Source organism: Chroicocephalus ridibundus, chromosome 7, assembly GCF_963924245.1.
Source record: "Chroicocephalus ridibundus chromosome 7, bChrRid1.1, whole genome shotgun sequence".
Lineage (NCBI taxonomy): Eukaryota > Metazoa > Chordata > Aves > Charadriiformes > Laridae > Chroicocephalus > Chroicocephalus ridibundus.
The window spans coordinates 31,523,321-31,548,666 of NC_086290.1; the positions used below are offsets into that span (position 1 = coordinate 31,523,321).

Consider the following 25,346-nt stretch of genomic DNA (forward strand, 5'->3'; position numbering starts at 1 on the left):
GCTGAAGTGTTTCTTACACTTTAGCTTAACTGCATAGGATGCCAATGCAAACTCCATCCAGGCAATCAAGTAATAGGTGCAGCTACAAAGTGATTTTAACTAGATCGATATTTTAAGGTAGGGCAACTTCCCTGGTAGAGACATGGCCTTGGTAACAAAGTAGTGTTTAAACCAGTGTTTTGATCTACTTCCAGAATCTGACAGGCCTGGGGTTTAAAATACAGAGTGACGGGTAAAATGTATGTTGCAAAATATAAAGTAAAGATCAGCCCTTCAGCCATCAGGCCTTCCAGGGGCTGCGTATTAGCTTTTCATTTCCCCGAGAGCCCAACAATAAAGGCTAAAAATGTCACCTTTCTGTCCATTCCAGTTCACTTTTAGTGTGTACATGCTAAGCCCTCGTCCCCCTCCCTTCCCACCTCCCCTCCCAATCCCCAAGTTTGCAGCCTACTCATTCACAGTACACAGCAACATTTATTCCCCAGCGTTGTTGAAAACTTTCCTACAGAAGCTGACGTGATTCCTAAAATGCAATGGCAACAGCAAGTGCCCTCCCTAAATCAAAGCAATAGGCACAGTTGGCTACTACAAACTGTAAGTCAGTAGCTCAGATTCCTCTTCTGTGTAGGTATATACAGGATACTGTTGTACATCCACATCCACACAGAGACAGGGTGGAGAACCTGTTTTCTGGCAGTATATAGAAGTTAGGACCAAAGCACTTAAAAAAAATCATCAAAGCTTTCGTTTTGAAAATTGCGAAGAGTTCCAACTTTAATTATTACAGCAAAAATGCCATTAACAAGCATTAAGGAAAACTATAAAACCCTGTTTGAAAAATGACACCTGCATTTGAAAGTTTTCAGGTAGGGAAATCCATTTTTCAAGTGCTAAAGGCAGCCTGCCCCTCCATCTCCACATTTTTATGTATATAATCTATATATACAACTATATCATTATTTATGTAACTTATATAGCACAAGTATGTCTTGGACTTCTTCCTCTAAGGGAGGAGGAAAGTCTCAGCTTTACAAGACAGAGCTTAGTACCTGGTCGGCCAGATCTTACAGTTCTTACAATGCTAAATCTTGCCACTGAAGCCAGTGTAGAGCTGTGGAGGAGAAAGACTGCAGTAGTCATCCCTAAACTATTAATAAAAAGAGATACAAATGTGACAAAAGGAAGAAGAATATCCAAGCTTGATCTGGAAATGATCATTCAAGAAGGCATAGATTTAATGCTAATAAAAGACAGGCAAGACTTGCCAATAAGTAGTTGTAATATCTTGGGAGGAAATAATTTTCATTTTTCAAGACAGAGTTAAATAGAGCTATTGTCAAGCATTTTTTTGTTGTTCTTGGTATGTGGGGATGTTTGCAAGTGCAATTCTATCTGGAATCAGCAAAAAGTACTTTAAAAGAGTGTTAGGTTAGAGGCGTCACCCAGATATGAAAGCTTAAAAACAGTCTTACTGCATGGAATGCCAGGAGGTGCCAAGTCCTGAATGAAATCAAGAATAAAAGCCCTTGATCCACTGGGTGCTGGCCTAGTAACATGAAATTATTTACAAAATTTTCCTCTTTGTATTTTTTTTTTAAATGTAAAGATTTTGACACACATTAAGGGAACAGGTGGAGAAAAGGAAACACTTAATAAGTTGGATTTTCATCGGTTTTGTCAAAAGCACCAATTATGACCTCTTTTGTACACAGATAAACAAACTATGTAAAATAGGAGGAGCGACCTTTGTGTTGCAGACAGCTAAAAAGCCCAAATTTTCTAGGGCCAAGTAAAAACGAGGGAGACGGCCTGATTCGGTAAATATCAGAAAGGTCACATGTAAGTTGCACTCAATCACTACAACTATCATATTGATCAACTCCATTTTAGCCACACACCCTAGTGATTAGTTATGTTTTTACTCCTGAAGTTAAAACGGTTCCAAAAGCAAGGACCTGGGGGCTCTTGCATTCAGGTTCTTCTTCCCCATCTGTGTTTGGTTAGTGCTTTCCACATATTAAGTGAAAAAGTGCTAGCCTAAAAAAACAGTAAATCCATTTCCAAAAAGTATGAGGAAAACAAGAATGAATGAAAAAAAGAAAAAAAAAAAAGAAAAATTTAATGTTTACCTTTGTAGAAATATATGTTGGCTTAGATTTCATGTCCTGGAAACCATTTTTGAGACATCATATGGGTCTTCCAGGCTAGCAAACTTGTTTCTATAATATTTGGTTGGTCCCTGCAGCTGTGACACATTTCATGGTATGATATTGCTTCAAACTGGCTTGCTAAAGGTTTTGTGGTTTTTTTAGATTTCCTCCTCTCTAAGTCTCCCTCATGAAGAAGCACTAAAAGTTTAATAAAGATGAAACTATCAGAGTTTGAGCGAAACCCTACAGACCTGTCGAACAGTCTGTTCTGCCAGCACAAGGCTGGGAAGAACTAGAAGCCATACACACTTAATCAGTGAGAGCTTTGAAATAAATCAGTCATAGAAACACAGGAAAATTAATGTTGGAAGGTACCTCTGGAGGTCACCTAATTCAACCCTCTGTTTAAAAACCAGTTTAGTTAGATCGGACTGTCCAAGACATTGAAAGAATCTAGGATTTCAGTCCTTTCTTTTCTTCATTTGCCAGTTTATCCAGGTAATATAGTTTTCTAGACTGAGTCCTGGCTATTGAAAAAGAACAACTCCAGGAAAATGAAAAATACTCTAGAATCCCCTTTTCTGTTAGACCAATCTTTATAAAATCCATGTGATGTTTTAGGTTGCTCTTTATCTGCTAAGGGGAAAAACAAACAGAAAAAAGTGTTGGTTTTGTCTAAAAAGTGACTAAAATACAGTATCATATTTGATGTAGTATGAGTGAAACAATACATTTTTTTAGTTTAAGGTAAACCAGCAAGGATTATGTTGGAAAAACAGAATTTTGCTTGCCAGGCCTTGAGCTGGCAGTATAGAAAGCATACTTCTATAAGCATATTTTAATACATGGATTCAGCAAATCTGATTAGAAAAATCCTTATACTGGTGCTTCCTAAATGATTTTTCGTAAGTCAGTTTTCAAAATAGAATCTCAACATAGAGTATAGCTTGTCTCAATTAGATAATGGAAAAACCCAGAATAAATAAACTATATCCACATTATCACATATGAGGTGCGTCTTGATTTAGACTATTCTCTCTGGTTTTGGTCTCTCCATTACAAGAACATTATTGACATATTGGAGCGAGTCTAGCAGAGAGCCACCATGGAGATCAAGTTCTGGAACACATGATGGATGAAGAGAGGCTGAGAGACATGGTTCAACATTAGGAAGAGAAGGGTAAGGGTAGATCTTATTGCTGTCTACAAATACCTAAGAGAGGGTACAGAGAAGCCAGACTCTTCTTGGAGATGCACAGTGGAAGAGGCAAAGAAAACAAGTTGGAACATGGAAAATTCCTACTCGACACATGGATTTTTTAATTTTTTTTTCTTTTTTTTTTACCATAAAGGTGGTCAAATATTGGACCAGCTTGCACAGAGGCTGTAGAATTTCCATCCTTGGGGATATTTAAAACTCAGCTGGATATGGCCCTGAGCAACCAGCTCTAGTTGGAGGTTGACCAAGACGGCCTCTGGAGGCCCCTTCCGACCTGCATGATTCTATGATTGACTGCTCTGCTCCAAAATATTCACAGAATCACAAAATGGTTCAGGTTGGAAGGGACCTTTAGCTATTCACAAAAACTCACATTTGCTTTAGTTGCTTCCTCTATGTACACTATTTTTTGAGACTTTTGTCTCAATTTGTTCTCATCCTACTGTTCCATGGCCTTGGAAACCACAATCTGCCTTTCTTATAATGGCTTCTCTTTTGCAAGTAGACATAAATCTAGCATGAAGGAAACGAGATTAAGTGTCTCCTTTCTGCAGCTGGATAACTTGGTCCTCAACTGTTACCAAATCATCTATCTATGCGTTTGCTTCCAAGAAGCCTTACAGAGAGTATTAGCCTTTCCTCATTAGTCTGTTTCTACTCATGGTTTACAAATAGAGGACAACTGTTCAACTTTAGCAAGGAGACACGGGCCTAAAAAGGATCTAGCTATAACAGATTACACAAGTTGGAAGTGTACAGCTTAAAATATCTGCAAAGAAACAAAACTTGTCATCGTAAAAAACGTATCCTGGAATGTGTCGCTAATTATTCCTTTCCAAAATGGAGACTTCCACAAAATACGAGCTATGGTTCACAATTGTAGTAATGACTAAGACACTTGCATATGAGCACCCAAAAACTGAAGTCCAGAGCTTGACTGAATACACCATGTATACAGGTGAAAAATATCTCCCTTTACAAACAGAAGAGATGGTCCCAAAGCCCAAAATTTTACTTCAGAGTTCAAGACTCGCTACAGAGAGAGCCTGAAAAACATGGAATCTGGCTGTCTCTTATCCCCCTTTTCTCTATGTTTTTTAGGCTATTTGGATCCATGATTTAGATTGTAGGCCTGCCTCTAGAACAAAATAATCAGACATTTCAGCATGGGTTTTTTCCATGGGGCCCTTGTTCTGCCAAATTTAAATAAGATGTCAACAAAACCACAAATGACAACTGGAAGTAAATAAAGAGTCTTGCTTGATTTTTTCCATTTTAACTAGAATCTGGTACGTAAACTGTCAATGATTAAGGTTTGCAGACTACTGATAGCATGTCTAAAGGCAGGTGTGTTCAGAGGTCAAAGGAGGATATTTATGTAGGTTCACAGCCAATGAATATCATAGTGGTGGGTTTGAGAGCACACACTTTAGGACACTACAATAAGGAAATTCTAGGATTCTCTTTTCCTTTTTTTAACCTAATGCACTGACTGGATGCTCTACAGTTTCACACAGCTGAGGTTTCAGTTCCCATTAGACATCTGGCAGGATGCTCTATATATTCCAACACAAATTGGATTCTAGGGCCCTCAGTCCCAGTGGAACAGCTGGGTGGAATGGCCATAAAAAGTACGCAAATACAGAAGTAGAGAAATACGAGATTGTCAGCAAGCAGTGCTCCGCAATTTTTAAATGTATACATATATATATATTCATATATATATACACATATAGAGTACGGTTAGTTTTAAATCTTTGGAATAAACTCAATTTTCCTTCTCTCTCTCTTCCTCTCTTTCTTTCTTTTCTTTCTTCCACTCTCTCTCTTGCTCTCTCTCATGCTTTTACCACGAATGTTACATCATTGTCCCTAAAAGACGGTTGGATTTTGGTCCATATTTCATGCCATATGGGCCAGACATCGTATTTCCCCCCTGTCCCCAAAGTGTTCGGTTGACAGTCACAGTGTTTTGTGAAAACTGTGAGGAAAACCAGCATCTTTTGAGTAAATTCACTCTCTCACTGGAACCAAAGGTTGCAAAAGGCTGAGAATTCAAGTGCCAAGGATCCCGGTGACGGCTCTTAAATATCTATTGAGTTTCTTGTTTGTTCTTTTTTCCCCTAAGAGTACAGTTTTACCTCTTGAAACATAAACTAAGGGAAATACTTAACAGTCAATGAGTCAAAACAGTCAAAGAAGGGCAGTTGGCTAATACAGTATAAAAGAGCAGCAACCATTTGTGGACCACACGCCATTTTGTTTCATTTCTAGACACATCTTGTAGGGATGGTCCCAGAATATACAAAATATACAAACTAATGACCCCCTGCCTGCTTGCATAGGCCATTCTTATGGTCCTAAATGCAGTCTTTGGAGTCAGGGCCACTGCCAAATAGTTTCAAATGCAAGTTATGATAAGAGACATTTTTTTGTTTTTCTTTTCTATTTTCTAATGAAGACTTTAATCCACTTTGAGCCAACGAAATCCAATTATCAAAAGGACTGAAGGGTGGGCATGAGATCTCCACTTCTCCTTGACGTTTCACACAGTACGCCAAAATGGACCTCTAGGTTAGTAATATTTTAGACCAATCATTTGGAAAAGCCTCACTGCTGTATGTAAAATCCAACCCTTCCTTCACCGTTCACACTGTTACATTTTTTCGTACAGGAGTGGGCTACAGCATCAACTTGATGAATGGAAAAGGAGGACTTTGATAATTTCTTTAAAAGGCTAATGCTGAATGAAGCCATTGTACTTGGAAGAGGTTCTTGATCTCCCACTCAGAGACTGGAGTAGGATTTTTGGCTTGTTTTTTTTTTGTGTGAAAGATGCTCAACAAACATTGGCTTTAAATTAAAATGTCTGCAAGTGCTCTTTACACAAACAAAAGTCTAATGTTTTAAATTGGTTAATAGAAGAACAGCAAGAAAAAGCAACATAATTCATCACTAAGTCACTGTGGGTTGTGGCTAACGTGCTCACATGATGTGGAAGGAATCTTGTAGTCATGCCTGTGTGGCCAGTCCCAGACCGATATCCAGGTGAAGACAAGGAGTTCTGAAGATCACTTGTTCGTGGAGAAAAGAGAAAAAAATATTTAAGCTTCCAAGTAAACTTTTAAAGTTTTTTGTTCAACAAATAAACAAGAAGTCCTAGCTATGGCAATACGGTGAGGCCTACAGAGATATTAGGTGCTGTTTCTCAGGGGTCTATCCCTTGGCCACTTAGCCATCATGGCAGCAGCTTCCAGAGTCCCTAGTGCATATGTTGTGCAATAGCCAAAACAAAAATTAAAATAAAAACAACCAACAAAAATATAGTCCTCCGTGAAGTCTACATAAACTCAGGCCAAAAAGAGGATATCTGTGTCACAAGTGTCACTCCACAGTCTACTGCCATTAAGGCCACTGGTATTGACTTAAAAGGATCTGAAGAGCTCAGTTCTAGGAAGAAGAACCAAAATCAAGACAGGTCAAAGTGTCTGTGAGAAGTCTGACGCACTGAACATTAGGAATTCTCAGACAAAGAACAAATGAACCAAGAGGTTAATTTTGGCTACCAAACTGGGATTTGGTTTTCTAGGTCATTGTTTCCCCCCATCTATTTAAAAAGAAAGTTAGTGCTACAAATATGCAACTTCAAGACAACATATTATCCTATTGAGTTGCACTGAGAAGCAAGTTAAATAAGCCCCTCCGACTGCCGTCCACCTGCAGGGAAGCCTCCTCCTTTTTCTTTGATTTCCACTGGCAAAAACAGGAAACAAATCCGAGAGGGACGAAGTACTGTAAGCAATTGTTCCTTCTCATTGACTTCACCTCTATACCATTTCCTCGCCTGCATCTTCTCCCATCCAGCTGGGGCAAGGCATAAAGAACCGACGTACGTATTGAAGTATAATTGGGTGCATGACAGTGTGAGCGTGTGGTCTCTGTACAGAGGTTTACACGTGATCAAGTTCTCTTCTCCTGCAAGGCAGCGCGTTGTAACTTGAGTTCCACTTTCATCTCACAACACTTAGCTCAGACAACATCCATGCCAAGCTGACTGATATTTAGATGTGTCTCTTCATGTGGAGGGCGAGGTGATCAGACCTGGAAAAACACCTGCAAAATAAAGCAATTGGGAATGAAATAGATATCGGATTTGGGAAGACATGATTATTGCTCCTTCCTCCTTATGTATAGGAGGAAATATATATCCAGGTTTAGAGACATACCTTTGATTATCCACGGTTCACAACCAAACCTTGTGTGATTGATCTCTGTGTCTACAGATGGCCAACTATCCTGGCTCTTTGGCAGCTAAATACACTACTCTTCTCCTTTCTCTGTTCCTCTCCCTCCCCCTTGTTTCACATAGTCAAACATCAGGGAAGAGTGCTCATCTATGCACCCATAGTATAAAATCAAATATTTAGTATAAATATGTGTGCACATATAAAAAAAAGAAATAAAACAAGTCAGTTTTGCTCAAGTACTCAGCAACACCTGTTTAAAAAAACACCAGCTTTCTCAAGTGCCCAGTACCTCCAACAAGCTCCGAAGTATGATGCTGGTTTTGAAAGCTGAATTCTCATTTATAACTCCAAACTGGAAGGAAAGGTGGCTCAGAGTTTGGAGGCTGACAATCCGTCAGGCTACATATCTCTCCCTTTCTCTCTGCTGGGAATCTGTGTGGTAATATGTGGATGTTGATGAACGCTATCTCCCTGAAGGATGCTGAGAGAAGATAAGGTATTATGCCTATTTTGTAAGAGTGAAAACTGAGAGACAGAAAAGGCAAGAAAATTGTAAATCACACAAGAAGTGTGGTAAAACCAGAAAAAAATGCCAGGACTTCAGCTTTCAACTTCTTTAATGACAAAGCCATTTTTCTCCATCTCATAAGAAAACATAACGTTTTGACATTCTGAACATGTAGATGGATGCTGATAGGACGGACTTAGAGCTGCAACCCTAGAGAACTAGGTGAGTCTAAGGGCTGGTCTAAACATGCAGATAACAGAGAATAAGGTAGGGCATGAATTTGAAATGAAGCATCTATTCTTGATTAACTCCCTCTCTAAAGGCTTATTACTGCCGCCTTCTGAAATGACTTAATCCACTTGGGAAGTGGGTTAAGATACTCAGAATAAAACACGCTCCAGGAGAAGAGCGACCCCACAAAGAGTTAATCAGGAATTACTATTCCAGAACAGTTGCCTTGTAGTAGACATGCTGCAGGGCACTCTCAGCAGCAGGAACAGCAGCCCAAACTCAGGCACTTTACACCACCAAGATATTGTCAGAGTGATCAGGGGAATAAGTTCTCAGGAGGACAAGAGCTTTTCTTCCCTGTCATTCAATATAGACCCCATTTTGTCGAGACTGTCAGGAAGCAAGAATATTTTTTTTTACTTCATACCCATTAGAAATGGGATTGAAAGCACCAACCCATTTCACACCCGCCATCACAGTGTCATTAAAGTTATGTATGGCACCAGCAAGCAAACCGCAGGACAAGCGGGCAGTGGCTCCGTCTGCTTACCCCAAAGCCCTAAAATGGAACCTGACTGTCAGAGCAGCAGGACTCAGACACCCTCAAAAATTAAACTTCTACTAGATACTTCAAATCAAGCACTAAAAAACGGGAGGTTTCCAAGTACCCTGTAAATTTTGGCTTGCCTTCTTTCCACCCTAAGCCATAAGACACTGGCTTATTTATTTTTACTAACAGCAAACCCATCTATTATAAATATCTCACAAAGCCCCACATACCTGTGGCTTTTGAGTAAACTGTTTTTGTAGGCTCCAAGGGCACCATGAAAAGCTACTTCCAGAACTGACTTGCCTGCCCCACAGATTTAGAGTATAAAAGAGCCACCGATACCGGTCTGAAGAATATCCAAATGGCTTATTGTGAGAATCTGGATAGCTCATACATGGGCAATGAATGTATTTCCAAAAAAGCAGTAGTTGAGTATTTCATATTTTTCAGAAAGAAATGAATTGAACTACTTCGTAAAAAAAGCCAAAAACCAAAGATAAAAAAAAGAACACTCAATCTAAAGGCAAACTCCCAGAGGACAAACACCCTAAGCAGAGAAAGGCTGAGAAAGAGACGAACTATAAAAATTGAGATATTTTAAATAGTTAGGGGATCTTTTCTGTCCCGCTGGCAGTATTCTCCTGCATAAGCGATCTATCTGCATCTACATGCAGAGGTGAGCGATCGAGAGGTGCATTTTTAAGGCAAAGAAATTTCATAAGAAGGCGACTTTCGCAAGAAAAGCTAGATACTCATCTTCTGTGGATAAGCATAGCTCTGATCAAGTCAGCTGTTCTCTACTGATTTGTAGCAGCTTTCAAGGGGGTTAATACCTTCAGAGTGGCAAAAATTAAGAAGAAAGACTTCAAAATAGGATGGAGGCTGCATTCCTCCAAGCTCCTACATGAAGCACAGTGAGACAGACGCGAATCTGACAATGGACGCTTGGCTTTCAACACAGCAGGCTCAGCACAACTAGAATTTTCTAGCCCTAGGGTGCCAAAATACACCCTTGGACCAACATCTCTCTCGTCAGTCTAAACTGAGAAAGCAGCATGCTCTGGCTACAAGGGCTGCCAAAACAAAACAACAGCTTGAGTGGCTGCCAAAAAGACATGCACCAGCTGGCACTTCAGTCTAGGACTAGTCATAAGACCACCACCCAAGCACGGCTTTTCCTCTCCGATTGTCTCTATTAGAGATGCAACCCAGGAAAAAGTATGCTGAGTCACAGCACAGCAAGATCTGTTAAAAATATGGATTCAATACATTGTTTCACATCAATAACCACAGTATTAGCATCTAGTATATTTTTCAGCCCTAGAATATTTTTATAGCTAAGAAAATGCTACCATAATTGCTAATTTATAGCTAAGAAAATGGTACAATACTAATTCTTCACATTCTTCTGCTGACTAGTTTGGTTAGTTCTATCTCTTGGTAAGACTGGTGGATGCAGACATTTATTTTCAACAGTAAAACAGTCCCTATAAAATTCTGCAGCTAAATCACACTGACAAAAAAAGCTATTGATAGTGGACGCATTTTTTTTCCTTCTGGAACTAGAGGCAACAGTGGAAAAAGCTCCACAGGATAAACTGTTGAGGAAAACTCCTTTATTCACAAATTAAGAAACAAACAGCAGCTTGCTGGTCTCTAGTCCTGCCCATGAGACAAGACCTTGCTCCACTCCTCTGGCTTGACACCTCTTCCAGTTCCAGACCAGCTCTGCACATTGTAGGTGAGTCCATCACAGTCCTCCCCGTCATCCCTCTCCCAGTCTAGCTCTTCCTAGAAAGGACAGTTTATGCCAGAGTAAGATACTCTAATTCTGAAAGTCATACAGTGATGCGTGATGCATAAATTCCCTCCTCCCAAACATGATTCTTTACTTTCTCTTTTTGCTCTATCTCCTTAGCAACACAGCACCGCTCGGCACTGAAGCCTCTGCAGGAGAAAAAGGGAAGGTAACTATGATGAGAACAGAATATATTGCTCAGCCATCTTTCTTAACAGCTGTAGATTCTCCACTGTGGGATGTGTTCATTCCAGCTAAGTGTGTTCTTAGCTTGCTGTCAAAAAGGAAACCACATGCGTGCGCGCACACACACACACACAAAGGAATATATACTCCAATAGTCTGGCACTAAGCTGCTATCTCCTAAACACATATTTACGCAGAACAAGCGAGCACCACTACCCTGTCATCCTCTTCCCCTTGGAGTGCTGAGGGCTTGCACTGTCTGAAGAGCATAACCTTAGCCTGTGTTTCTGAAGAGCATAATTCCTAGGGAATGCTAATAACCAGCATAGCCCTGGTGTCTGGAAGGCACCAGGGACTTGTACACTGCTTTCCTCACCGCTTTAGCTGATTCTCCTTTCTCCCCTGCTGCCACCAAACCACACACCATTTGCAGTACATATGGTGCCACTCAAACCAGTGGTAGTTTGCCAGCTATAAGTAGCAATGTGATCTGTGGGCTGCATGGTATTGGGATAGGGCTGGGACAGCAGGAGAAGAGAATCACGCCTTCTTATCTCTTTTGTTTTAAAATTGACCTGTACACAGAGAACATTAACACCCCTCTGACGTCTGCCAGGAGGTCACAGACACAAACACATCTGAAAACAGCCTGGAAAGAGAATTGCAGCCAGGCTGTATGCACAACATTCCTCTTCTTTGCTATTTGAATCACCGCTTTCATACTCTGATTGCCAAGGTACGGCCCCCACCTCTGAACAGCAGCAGACATACGTTTTGTGCTATGTCACTGTTGTTAAAGTAGCTCCAAAATGCTCCTTAAAGTATAGCAGCCAGGATGTCTTGAGTGAGTGACCAAAACTTCTGACAGTAATGGTGGATGCAATAAAGAGTAGCAGCTCAAATATGGAGAAACTGTTCCCCAGCTGGGAACCTGGGCTCAGGAAGGAGCGTTTTTAACATTAAAAATCTGCCTAAATAGCTAAGGACAGATTTAGGCATGTGCTTTAGTGCTTGCTTGAGGTGACATCTGCAATAGATGGCAGTAGAGAGATCTGCGAATGAGAAAAGAAGGAAAAAATAGTGGTATGGCAGAGTGGGCCAAAAGAAGAACAGGCACCATCACTCTACGAGCTTGCAACAAGTGACTGGAAGACTAAAGACGTATCTGTTTCCTACCACCACACACAGATGGTACGTGCATGGAGTTCAACAGTGCACAGTCCTCAGAAGAATCCTCCTTATAAATATTTTTCCTTCATCTACAGATTCAGCTGAAGAGCAGAAAATGCATTAGATGACTGCAGGAGTATATCGCTCAACTTCAGTGACTTGAGTTGGCTGCCAAAGAAAAAACCTAGGTAATAAGGGATAATATGTAGAGGGAGAAGAATGAATACTTAACAAAGGGCTGAAAGAGACTGAGAAGTTCAAAATACTGACTGTATTTCTTTAGATGTCTGCTAAAAATATTGTCTGTCCTGACATAGAAACCCTGGGGCTTTGTGTGTATGTGTGTGCACGTGTGTTTGTGAGGCCAGGATGGTTAGTTTGTTCTTCAGAGGAAAGAAAAGAGAAAGGCAATGCCTTACATTTAAAACAGGGAACATAACCGTTCGCCTTCACAGAGGTGCTTATACAAAAGCAGAACTCCAGAGGTCCCTACTTAGCTTATCCTGTCCCTCATTCTGAGCAAACAAAAGATAATCCAGGGATAAAACAAAAGATAATCCAAGAGGAAGCCCTCTGTGGGGGAAGGGGGACGGAAAGAGGGGAGACAAGGGGAGAAGAGCACTCAAGAAGATGAAGCTCTTGGAACGGCAGGATGTGAAAATGATCGAATTTCCTTCCCATAAAAGGATGGGGTCCCTTGTTTATGTCCCACACATCCTCTCTCCACGCATGTTCTCTGCTGGTCTGGTGTACCCAGAGGCTTCCTAGAGCCTTTATTGTATTACAAAACGTTTCCTTATCAGAGCAGAGAACCTTACTGCTGCATTAAAAAGATGGGTAATTTTCTTAAGCCTCTTTTAAAAATACATATAAATAGGATTAGCTGGATAACATGTTCAGATGCAAGCACATTATTTGATTACTCAATAGTGGATCCAGGTTTCACCCAGGGCACTGCCAATCTCCAGCTGGGGGGGTGCGAGGGGGAGAAGTGCTTATTGTTCGATCCTGTCAGTGCTGTCAAGAGTCATTACAGGGGTAATTGCTTTTGCTCCACCCTAATTTCCTATCAGTTGGGACTGGGGATGGGGAGGAGGATTTTCTTTTGGTTTTGTTTCTAAATTCAAAGAACCCAGCTTTCAAAATTGCCTAGCACCAAGCAAGGATGACCAGATTTTTCAGACAAGTTCATCATTCATTCAAGCAGCTAAAACAGTGAGGACTGCAAAAAGGAATCGGCAGAGAACGGCAGCAACCACGGCTCTCACTGGGAGCTGCTGGGTGCTCAGCTCACCAGGCAAAACTGGCCCCTCATTTCTGAGTGCCCAGAGGAGGATTGCTGCATGACCGGCTCTTCAGGAACCCAGGCTCTGGGCATCTGTCAGGCTTTTAAATCTGGGGCCCACACAGAATGAAAGTGCAGAGTATTCCCACACCAAATAGATGTCAAGGGTGAGATTTAAAACTGTAGGAAAAGATTCACTAATTAGCAGGAATGTGCAGAGATCACTGATGCTACACAAAACAACCCCATGAACTTGTATTGTCAGATGTGCCTAAATCACTCCTGTGCTTTTGAAAATCAAGTCCTTTGCTGTCTTCCATTGACTCTCCCCATTTCATCTGGGGAAGAATGGAGCCCTGGACTCAGTGGTTAAGAGAAGACAATGACCATACAGAAATTAAGTGCTTTTCTCCTAGACATTTCCTATAGATTTGTGGCACAACAGCCACACACACTCCCCATCCCCCCAGTCATATACCCATGTATTTGTGGGGCACATCAGCTTCTGCTAACCACCCTGCTGAAATAGGGGGAGCCAGCGGTGGTGCCTGGGGTAGTCCCTGAAGCAGCGCACATAGAGGGAGCTCTGCCTCTGTGAGGGCACTAGGCTCATAGAACTAGGAGATGGAAAGCTCTGGAGATGCTTTGTTGAGAGGTTCATCAGTGAAGTGGTCTAGGGCCCTCCGGAGTTCTCTGCTTCGGGAGTATTAAGAACAGCTGCTCTATGGACCAAATTCTGTGCCTACAGCAGACATGGCAGCTTTCAGTCAGACCTACATCTGGTCCCATATTTTTCTCTGTGCTGTGGCATGGAAACGGCTTAGGCTGTTAGGAAGTATTCCCCCTCTGCCAGCCTGCCTGGTCACTGAGGCAGAGAGGACAGGGGCAGAGTGGAGGGTCTGTCTTTGGCTTGGGGATTGAGGCAGTGGGAGAGGAGGCCAGAAGAGGCCCCTCTGCTGGGAGCCAGGTCTCTTGTCTCAGGGAGCTGGCGGCCCCATGCCACTTTCAAAGTCCACATGTTGCTTGAACACCGTGTTAGGAGGCTGCATTACCTGTCACAATGGTTGCATTTAAAGGGCTTTGCACCCGTGTGCTTTCTGTAATGCCTCGTGAGCTCGTCACTCCGTGCAAAACGCCACTCGCACCCTTCCCACGAGCACTTGTAAGGCTTCTCACCTGCAGAGGGGAGGAGAGAACAGTCAGCGTGGCAGCAGGATTACTGAGCACTCAACTTGCAAGCCCTGTGTCCTCCCACCTCACCTCTGTCCCACTCGCGCCAGTTAGCCCTTCACACAATTCACGGCCAGTGTGGCATGGAGACAATTTAAGGCTTATGATGCATTGTACTGAGGATGGATCCAGCCCAAATTTTACTGCTAAAATTCTTGCACAACCTTATTTCCCATTTCTAACTAAACCAATCAACTACTCTACAAAGAAGCCCTCAGAACATCCCCAAATGCCTGTCCTGCTGTGTGTCTGGAGCCTGATTTTCAGGCAGCTTTTCAGCTCACTCTGCTCTTGCCAGAAGAATTACTGCAGTAGCTGTGAGTGGCTGTACAAACACTTTAACACACTGCAGGTGTGCATCAGTCCAGAGTGACCACCACCACTGCATCGCATGCTTTATCCTGGCTGCCATTTACCCCTCACATGGCCAGACTCACATCTGTTCCCTGTAGGACTGCACATTCTTTAGTTGCTTCTCACAAGAAAAACTATTCCTTGTTTCTTGGTTCAAGAAATTATGCATCAGGACAGTGAGCGTGAGACGTGAAATGTTGTCTTCTTTAAATCAGCTGGTCCTTCAGGCTTTTTGCACTACACCTTTATCAGCTCTTATTCTGCCCCAAAATATTAACCATACCACTGAAGGCAGTGAAACAGTGCACTGATAAGACAGGAGAGATTCTAGTCTGCTGTGTTCACATTTACCTATCTTCTAATGCAAACCAGTTTCTGTGGATCAAAGTCTGCCATGGTGCAACATCCGTGGGGCCATTAACACATTCTGATGGAGAACTCCAAGGTCTCATGCCTCCCCTTTACTTATGCAGTGCACGTGTATTCAACTGCATGCAAATTTACCATCTCCCCCAGAACAAATGCTCCAGTACATCTCCTCCAATATAAACAGCATGTCACTATTCCCCACGCAGTTAGCACTGTATGGATGCATTAGAAGAGGAGGGAGTTAAGATAAAACACAGACAAGAAATCACTTTCACTACCGAGCTTCTAAACTGGGAATTATAAACAGAGAAGGGATTATTACTTATTTATTTTTTCATAAAATTGCTAAGAAGGTGATCTTAAAAATCCTACCACTGACCAAACAGAAATTTCAGGCTGTATGACCTCTCTATGCCAGTCACGTGAAACAATCACTTGGCCACAGCAGAGAAATTTCTCAGTGCAGAGACGCAGATTTCTATATTTAGCATTTCTATTCAGTAAGTAAAGGAGTGAGATGTGATTATGGGAGACCTATGTATTTCAAGGTGACAAACTGGAGAGGCCACAAGAGCAAGAAAAGTGAAGAGGGCAAGAGAATTGCATCGAAATACAGAGAACATTTGTTCTTTCATGAGTGAGTTCCTGTGTACTTCTTATTGCGCAGGCAGCTCTGCTGCATGGTGGTCATCCACCCCAGAGAGAACAGCAAAGTGGGCTGAGACGTTAACTGTAGTTGAACCATTTTATTGGCCTTCGAAAAGTTTCTTTGGCTCAGTAGCACGATTAAAGGATTCATTGGGGTGAAGCAATGAAGAGGGGGCAGCAGCTGGCAAGACCTCGCCAAAATACCCATTTGTCCCTCTGTCCCTGAATGCAGAAAGGGCAGCCTGGATGTCTCTGTTGTATGCCACAGTACACCACGGGAAAATGCCCAACAGGGCAATGGACTGAGCCAACAATAACACCACCCCACTCAGATTGTGTCTGCCTGGTCATCTCTGCAGACTTGCCTTTTGTTCTTTTTTTCTTTTAATAGGATTTTTTCAGGGGGAAAAGAAAAAAGCAAGAAACTTCTTGTTAGTGAGCCAAGTGCTGGTGTCCTGTTTCTGTGCCGGTTACTCAACTGTAATTCAAGCACCACCACCAGTGCTGACTCTAGATGCTGGAGTTGCAGTTGCTGCAGTGCTCTCCCCCTCCCAGCCCTTGACGTCCTACCTGGCATACTGCATCTGCTCTCCCCGCTCAGAGAAAACGGATTTCCCCAGCCCTGGTCATGTCTATGGTGGCAGACCGGTTTTGTCTGAACAGTTCATGCGTTATTTTTAAAAGCTGTCAGTAAACAAGCGTCGATGACAATTCAGCTTCCTCAGTTCTCTGACGCTCTCTAGTGCCTACCTTAGAGTGGAGACAGCAAGGCAGACAAACTGCCTTGTAGTGTACGTTTGCTACACACACTGCAAAGCAAATGCAGAAGACTGACAGTCTTCTGCTCAGCCAAATCTGGCAGGTACAGCCCGTTTGAAGGATACAGTCGCCTACGGAGCAGAAGGGTGAAAGAAAAACATCCTGGGCTTTCTGTGAAACAAGGGCTATTAGGACTGAAGCTGAGTTTGGTTTGTTAACATTTGTCAAGAGCTTTGAAAATGTATAGTGCTATATATAGGTTATGAGAGGCAGAAATGCCAAGCATGATTACTGGTAAAGCCATGGGATGCCACATATCTCCGTTACTTGCTGCAGGGGCTCCTCTCTCAAATGTTCCTGGTCTGGCCTTGCACAGCCCTGAGCTGAGTTTGGTTTTCAGATGCTTTTCCTCTGTAACCCAAGAGCTGTTCCACAAAATGTCAGACAGTACCTCTTTGTGCTCCAGACAGCACGCTGGCATACAGTGCTCCGCGTGGCACAAGATAAATGCAAAGGAGCACAATGACCTTTAAAGCCATGTCAGATGGCTCCTTGACCCAGAGACCTCAAAGAGGTCAGACTTCCTGCCCTCCTGCAGCTACTCAAAAACATGAGAGGGCAGGAGGAGAGAGACCTCCGTATCTCTGCACGTGAAGACTAAGAACAAACTGCTTCTTTAATGGCTGCTTTCACCTTACCCGAAGATGAAATGGAAGCTTATCTTGCCGAGGTGCACATATGTAGGAAGCATGGGCATGGAGAAGGGGAGACGGTCCTCCTACCTCACTACTGGCAATGGCAGGGAGAAGAAATGGGAAGGATTCTTTTCACGTGCCAGGCTGCTCTTCTGTTGTTGCAGAGGATTAGTGAGAATAAAAAGATAGATGGTGAAATCCTCCTCTGCTGAAGGCAATGGCAAAACTCCCACTCATTTCTACAGGGCCAGGATCTCCCCCTTTTTAACAAATTAATTATGAGCTTCAAAATCCAATTAAAAGTAAGAACATCACAGAGCTCTGCCACACTGACTTTTTTCAGGCTCTAATTCCTCAAAATTAATAACCACACTTAAAACTCGTGCCTGTGAACCACTCCCAAGGAAGGAAGCTCTACTCCTTAAGTCACCTTTATTCAACACAAGGATCTGTGCAGTGCTTAAACAAATCCATAAACCCACATTTATACAAATGCACTCAAGAGAGAAGCCAATGCCCATCCGAAAAGAAGCCGATACCCAGATATGCAGCTGTTAAATACTCAGCTGTTTCAGTTCAGAACGTGCTCCACACCGTGTGGTATGTTCAGCTTTCACACATCCACAAATGCACCTGGAAGGGCAGGCAGCCAGCAATGCAGACATACATCCAAGCAATGAATTATGCAATTTTCTGAGATGAGCACTAGTGCTAAAACAATGTACCATTCACTTATGGAAAATCTTCTAGAACTGACCCAAAACAGTGGCTTTCAGCTTTTTCTAATTTTTTCCCTGGAAGGTAGAGACTGCTACCTAGTGACTTCAAGCTTACTGACCACACTCCTTTCCTTGGGCAGCATGTGCATCAGAGAGGACTGCAGAGCAGTGAAGGCAAGCTGATTTGTGAAACAGTGGGTATGCAGGACCCAATATCATCACCGCGTGCATTTGAAGGGTGTTATTTCTGGCTAGCCACAGCCTGGTCCTGTGGCCTGAACCCATCCGTAGGTGAAGTGTGCCAGCTGTGCACTTGCAGAGCACCTCCCGGGACAGGCCATCCAAAACCATGTGTGCGCTCCAGCCAGGCTGAACCAAAGCACAGTGAACGGGGGCAACCAGAAGACCCACCTCAAAAGGGGACTCTGGATCACCAGAGAACACTCACACAGACACATCCTTAGCTGCCTGCTGAGGATCCCCGAGAAGCAGCCTGCACACGCCTGCAAGTGCTGAAACCTACTGATCTAGAAGGACCTTATCATCAGAAAAGTTAGTGGTACAGAAACGCTATTATCCCTTCAGATATGCTTTAGGGTTTCAGTCCACCGTGACTGCGTACTTCTGCGAAGCAGCCTCTCTTCACTGTGGCTCTGTCCTGCGGTCCATAGCCCATTTTAATCTTTTCATCTTCCCGGAGCGTATTTTCATACCCTGAGACTGGGATGCTTGGGGAATAGGCTCTCTGTTCCACTTCTGTTTATGGCACCTCACACAACCTAAAAGTACCTCCCAAGCACACTTCAGTACAGTCTGGCCCTCCATCCTCTTTATTTCATCTAGCCTGGTCCAATCTGGTAACTGGGGAACACAAACCTTTGCAAATTTATGGGAAACATGCAATAATGAAGCTAGAATTTATAAGTCATAATAAAAATCCATCAGACTTTGGCAGTCCTAAAATCAGGTCGCTATTCTTTTGGTGACTAAGACAAATACAAGACTCTAAATATTAGGCACCTAGTTATAAAAATAAACAAATTATTGGTATAGCTTTCTCTTGAATGCCAAAAATTTATCATTTGAAAATATGAAAGAGCCAAGCACACGATCCCAGCAACACTACCACGGTAAACACATACCAGGTTCTCAGCAAAACATGATTGATAGAGCTTGCCTGGTTCTGTGACAGAGACACCGCATTGGGCTTTGGGACTTCTCCTTCCATTTTCCAGCCTTGGGCCGTCTTGGTGAGCTTCATCTCATGCAACTCGAAAGCCACTGTCTGGAATAGCCACCTATGGCTCTTTATCAAGCTAATAGAGAGGCAAAGGCAAGTGCAGAGTGTGACACATCGGACCCCAGTCAGACTTCAACTGGAAGTGAATTTCGCTCCTTTGATGGTACAGGGGGCTAGGCAAGCAGCTCAGCTGCAGGCAGCTCTGTCTTTGCTCTCCAGGCACAAAACAGAGAATGTCAGGTCTTCTCTCCAACGCATACTTAGATTGCAAACCCTATACAAGCCTTCACAATAAATATTCCCTCACAAAACACAGCAGTGGGGATGTTGTCTCTTCTCAAAATCCAGACACCCCCTGTCCTTGCCACCTACATCCCACAGGCACCCTCAAGGTCCCAAGGATACTTCTTTTGTATGGGGAGTAAAGAAGCTTCACTACAAACATGTCATAGTGCCTGTTTCAACAGAGTGATTAGTAGAAACATCAGGTTCCAGGATGCAGAGGTACATAACTGAGATCATCTGAGGACACTGTCATGATCACAAAACTACAGCACACAGCGGACACTGGGAATATTATACATCTTATATTGCATTATTTATTGCCACCCCCAAGGGTTAAAAAGTCATGAGTCCAGTCTCCCACAGAAATAATGAGATTTTAAAGAAGAAAACAACAATATTTAGAGATCATTTGCCTTCTGCTTTGTAGGTAACCTAGGGTCATGATTTTAAACTTCTCTTTGCAGCCCTGCAGGCTGGAAACATTGATTATGAAATACAGGGAAAGGAGTTTGCTCTCTACTCCTTGGATTTCAAAAGCAGGGACTTTAAGAAGAAAACGCTGTGCATGATAAGATCGCACAAGTTGGCAACGCTGTGGGGTGAAATCCTGGCTCCATCAAAGTCATTGGAAAAATGCCCATTAAGGCTTGAGTTTCACTCTGTATCTTTACAGAATTAAAAGTAAACAAAGATATTATGATTATCCATCTGTATCTATTTCCTTATCCCTCCCCTGCACCCCACCTTAAACACCACAGCACAAACATATGTTGATTACAGTACACTTAGTAAAACAATCAAGTCGTTTAAGACTCCAGTCCTGTAATAAACTTCAGTAAGACAGAGCAACCCTAGAAAGAGGAGAATCACAGTCAAAATCCTTGCTGGTATCTCTCTGTGCTAAAATGTGGTACAGTCATGGGATTCCTTTTGTCAGTATGAGCGATTTAGACGAAAATGCTCAAAGAAACCGAGGGAAAAAAACCCCAAACCTGTCTGTATGCACATTTTGAAGGTCACTCAAATAAGACATTTGTTGTACTATATTTTAAGAGCTCCTTAATATCATGTTACATAACTACACAAAACTAGCAAGCAAATGTGTCTTTAAGAAAACAACAGAAACATCCCCTGAAAAATCACCATGTGTTCTAATCCACCATGAATTATTTACATACAGTTTCAGGATCCAAAAAAAAGTTCTATGAAAGAAACACAAAACATTTCCTTCCTTTTTAAAATCTGTGATTTAAAAACTATTCAAAATGAAACTACTTCTAAAAGCCTCAATGTCTAAAAATATGTATTGAAAGACAGCTTTAAGTATGCTTGCTCCAAGACTGGTGCTCCTGGAGAACCAGACAAACTGCAAATTACAACTGAAAAAGGAATTAAATGCAAGATTTCTTGCCTGGGTTTCTCCTACAAGAAAGCTCTGGGGGCCTGAGCCACACAAAGAAATGTGTGAAGAATCAAGTAGTCCCACTGGCTTTTAAGAGAGTGTTTTACTAATTTTGCTTGCCACCCTTTCTGAAAAATCCTTTTGGGACTTTTTGCTGTTCCCAGGCTAGTGACTGGGACCATGGCATTGCAGCGAGCAGTGGTGTCACTGCAGGATGACCCAAGGCATCTTTCAGAGGCTGTTGCCCACAGGGGTGTCGTCAGTGCAGACACAAGTCACTCAGAAATGCCAGAAGCCAGTGCGGTTTTTGGTGAGAAGCGGCCCCCCAGATTGCTTTGCACAGAAACACTAGGCAGGCAATTGTATTTGCTTTGCATTTTATTACGAAAGTCTGCCACAGCACAATGGGATGCCTAATGTGGAACATCACATTAACAATATTTTATATTTATGTAGCACTCTTCATCTCCAAGGGTCCCTGAGAGCTTTACAAGCTACATACATGGCATACCAATGAAGCCAAGCCATAATTCTTCTAATTAGCTGAACATCAGCACACAGCACATGGCACAACAGAAAATGTTACTGGTCACTCTTCTTACGGAGAGAGCTATGTTATATTTAATAGAAGCTGAAGGACATTCAGTTTTAAGGACTCCTGAAAAAATGGAATCTAACCAGACAGGTCTCCTTAACACCCATGCCTGTCCACCCTCATTACATACGCACACTTTGTCAAATATGAGACACAGAAGAGGAGCAGCCCAAGACCTGCTGCTTGTTAAATACCCCCACTTTCACACTAGATGCAGCAAGTTATCATCACATGGCTCAGGCAGCTGCTGTGCTGGTGAGGTTACAGAAAAGCTAGTGAGCAGCTGCAGTTCAGCACACAACCACATCACCCTCTTTCTAAGATTAATAAGTTCATTTCTTCAGCAAAAAGGAAGAGCAGGCTATTTAATACACACATCCTCTGGAGATCAATGCGAACATCTAAGCATATGTGCGTGCAACCCATCAACCAGTAAAACTAATTACAAAAATCAATTTCAGATACTTTTCTGAGCCTTTCATTCCTCAATATACTCCTAATTGATTTTTGTTGGAGAATGGAAAGCCTAATTATTATTTTTATTATTACAAAGGAATGGGGGGGGGGGGCGGGGCAGTGGTCGGTGCGTAAGTGGCTCACCAATGCTTTCTACCCAAAAGAGAAAAAAGGAAAAATAAAAAAGGCATTTTATTCACAGTTTTGCCACCTGCTGGAAAGATGGAAAAGGCTTTGAAAGGGTGACAAAGCACAAGAGAAAAGCTGGCAGGAGACAGTACAGGGCAGAAGAGGAATGTGACAGGATTGTGAAATACACAATGTGAGAAGGTTGTACCTATTTTTAGATGGGCAGGGATGATCAAGTGTAAAAGCAATACATTTCCATGAACAATGCACAGGTCCTTTCATACAAAAAGGTCAGCAGTGCCCTTACAGAGAGATGGCTCTGATTATGTCTATATTAGAGATGGGGGAAAGGAGGTTAAGAACCAGACCCAATGTCCAATCAGTCTTTCTACAAACTTCAAAGCACCAGATTAGTCCCTAAGGGCCTTGCCAAAGCTTGTCTACCGAGTCAGCAGCAGTCCTCAGTATGTAGCCATTCAGGACGAGAAAAGAAATGAATTTTTGCAGCATTATGTCTTACACACACACAAGCACCTAACACACCCCCACAAAGCCCACTTGCCTAGCTGAAAAGCAGAGAAAAGCAAAGCATGTAGCAACATTCAAAGAAATGGAAATTTCCCATTTTCTACTCTCCTTGAGAGGACGCATTTAATGAACGCCCATTGCCATACATGCAGAGCACTGAAGGCGGGGAGGAACGCCATGCTTTATCTCCCCGGGTCTACGCAAGACTCCCATTGAGAGTGATAAAGCCTTCGAAACACCGCTCCCCTTTCAAACCCCTTCTCCGCAGCTCCCCTCCGAAGGAAGCTCCTGGCTGTCGGGGAGCGGGGCCGAGGGACGGATGCCGGCGCCAGCCTGGGCGCACAACCCCTGCTTCTGCCCCACTAATTGCCGGCACATCCTCCCCCAGCCCCGGGCCCTGGGGACAGCAGCTGAGCAGCAGGCCCAGGCGGGGGCCCGGCAGCAACACCAGCAGCAAAACTACCCAATTAAGCCTCCAGAATGAGTGAGTGAGGAGGGGAGGAAAATTTAAAAAAAAAAAAAAAAAAAAAAGAAGAAAAAAAAAGGAAAAAAAATAAGGATGGAGTTGCTTGGCAACGGGAGGGCAGAAGCAGCTGTGCAGCAGGTCGGGCTGGTACCCAGGCGGCCGGGCTGGCCCATTAGCACCCCGCATCTCATGCATTTCATGCCGGGGTCTCCTAGTAACAGCCTGTGCATGCGGGCTGTTGCGCACTTCCCCTCCTCTCCTCCTGTTTCTCCCCATCATGCGAGGCATTGCTGTTTGCCCTAATTACACATTCTCCGCTGCTTCAAGCTGCCATTACTTCGGTCCCCAGAGGAGAGGCAAGAACTTTAAAAAAAATCTCCTCTAATAAGGGCTTTTAGTTTCAGATTCAGTGGAGCTCTGTGAGCTCAAAGATGCAAGGCAAGGCAGCAGCGGCAAAAGTAACAGATGAAAAAGGAGAAAAATTCAGCAGTTCACTGGGTCAGATTTTTCCAGGACCCTGAAATATATTTTTTCTCTTTGTTTTTTCTAAGTTACCCTGGAGGGTGAACAATGAAGAGAGCCCTTTATGGGACATGGCACATATTTACATAATCCGGCGCAGTGCACCAAGGATGTGCTCTTTGGACACCTGCGTTTTAGGCCAAGAGTTTATGAGAAATTCAAGGCAGAATATAAAGGCAAATATTCCAGGCAAAATATAAGAAGTGTGTTTCAGGGACTCGAACCGATGAAAAAGAGGAATGGACACCCCCTTTTCCAAATGCTATGATTTTAAATCATTTTGCTCCATATTTTTGCTAATGAACGTGGGTTTTTTGCTTATTCAAACTATTACAGTGCTGATGTTTTTCACCACTTATGTATCACTTCACTTTCTCCCTTTCAGCACTGAAAAACTGGAGAAAGACGAACCAAAAAAAAAGATGCATACTGGCAGAGACAGCACAGGAATAAAACACAAGGCAAAAATAAAATACATTCCTTTCTGTTTCCCAGTTTTGTCAACCACAAAAATTAAAAAATGGAAGAAGTCCCAGGATGCTTTCATTCATTCAGATATTGGATTTGATTTGGGGGTGGAGGTGGCTTGGACTGTGCTTGGGCTTAAAAAACACACTGCCAAGTTCTCGCAGTCAAGGCTGCACTGGTGTCAGGGCAGGGCTACCTACACGGTGGCAGGCACGGGATGTTCCTGAGCGAGATCCCATCCTCTCTGGTGCGTTCTCCCTCTCCTGGGGCTGGAGGTTGCAGGCTGTGCCCAGCGGTGCGGGAGCTCCTTGGTGCTTCACGCTGAGCAAGGCTCAGTAAAAACGTCTTGGCAACACTGGTGGGCAAACCTTGGTGAACCAAGCAGCCTGGTCTCAAGAGCATAAGGCAGTGAGTAAAAATTAATTTTACCGGCTAGGAAGTCTCCTCATCTGGAATTTGGAAAAGGCACAGATGATTACCTGTCCTTAGCTCTAAGGGAGGTACAAGCACCCAGCTGGAAATCACCCAGGTCACTCATGCTGCCAGATGAGTGTAAATAAAGGAGGACACAAATGTACTATGAAATTCCATTGTTGTGTGATGCTGCATCTTCAGGGAGAAAATTTTAAAAAATAAAGAGGTGTTCTGTATGAAACATATTTCCTAAAACATATTCAAAGCCAAACAAAGCCCAGGAAAAGAATTGCCTTTGGGATTCTATGGGTTTTGCAAAGAATTAATGAAAAAATTGTATCACATGTACCACACTCATATGAAAGTCAGTTTACAACAGATCATAGCTTAGTACATTTGAGTTAATTTTTACCCGGATATTCACAGATAGAAGTCTTCTACTCAAAGACTATTTTCCATTACACAGGCCAAGTTTTCAGCTAAACTTGTTACACTGAGGACAGCTCTTTTCTCCCTGCCCCTCCCCAACACACATGCCACATTCTCCTCAAAACCAAATATTTTTCCTCCAACTTCTAAAATAACAAACAGTAACCACACTGGAAAAAGACCAAATGTGGAAAATTTCACTCTGAAGAAGGAAAAGCTTTGCAAAGTTACAGGTGACCAACAAGAAGAGGTCCAAATGGAAGTCTATGCAAAATCAACCATAATACAGTTCCA

At 42.8% G+C, this 25,346-nt stretch overlaps 1 protein-coding gene across 1 annotated transcript in view; it reads right to left on the reverse strand.

Annotated features, from left to right (window-relative positions):
* Positions 1-439: 439 nt before the first annotated feature.
* KLF7 (KLF transcription factor 7) overlaps positions 440-25,346 on the reverse strand; it is a 65,055-nt gene continuing 40,148 nt past the window's right edge. Inside the window, exons 4-5 of the mRNA XM_063341365.1 lie at positions 14,397-14,520; positions 440-7,482 (exon numbers count right to left, since the gene is read on the reverse strand). Coding sequence (XP_063197435.1) covers positions 7,431-7,482; positions 14,397-14,520 — 176 coding nt within the window. The 3' untranslated portion in view covers positions 440-7,430. The remainder of the gene's footprint in view (positions 7,483-14,396; positions 14,521-25,346) is intronic.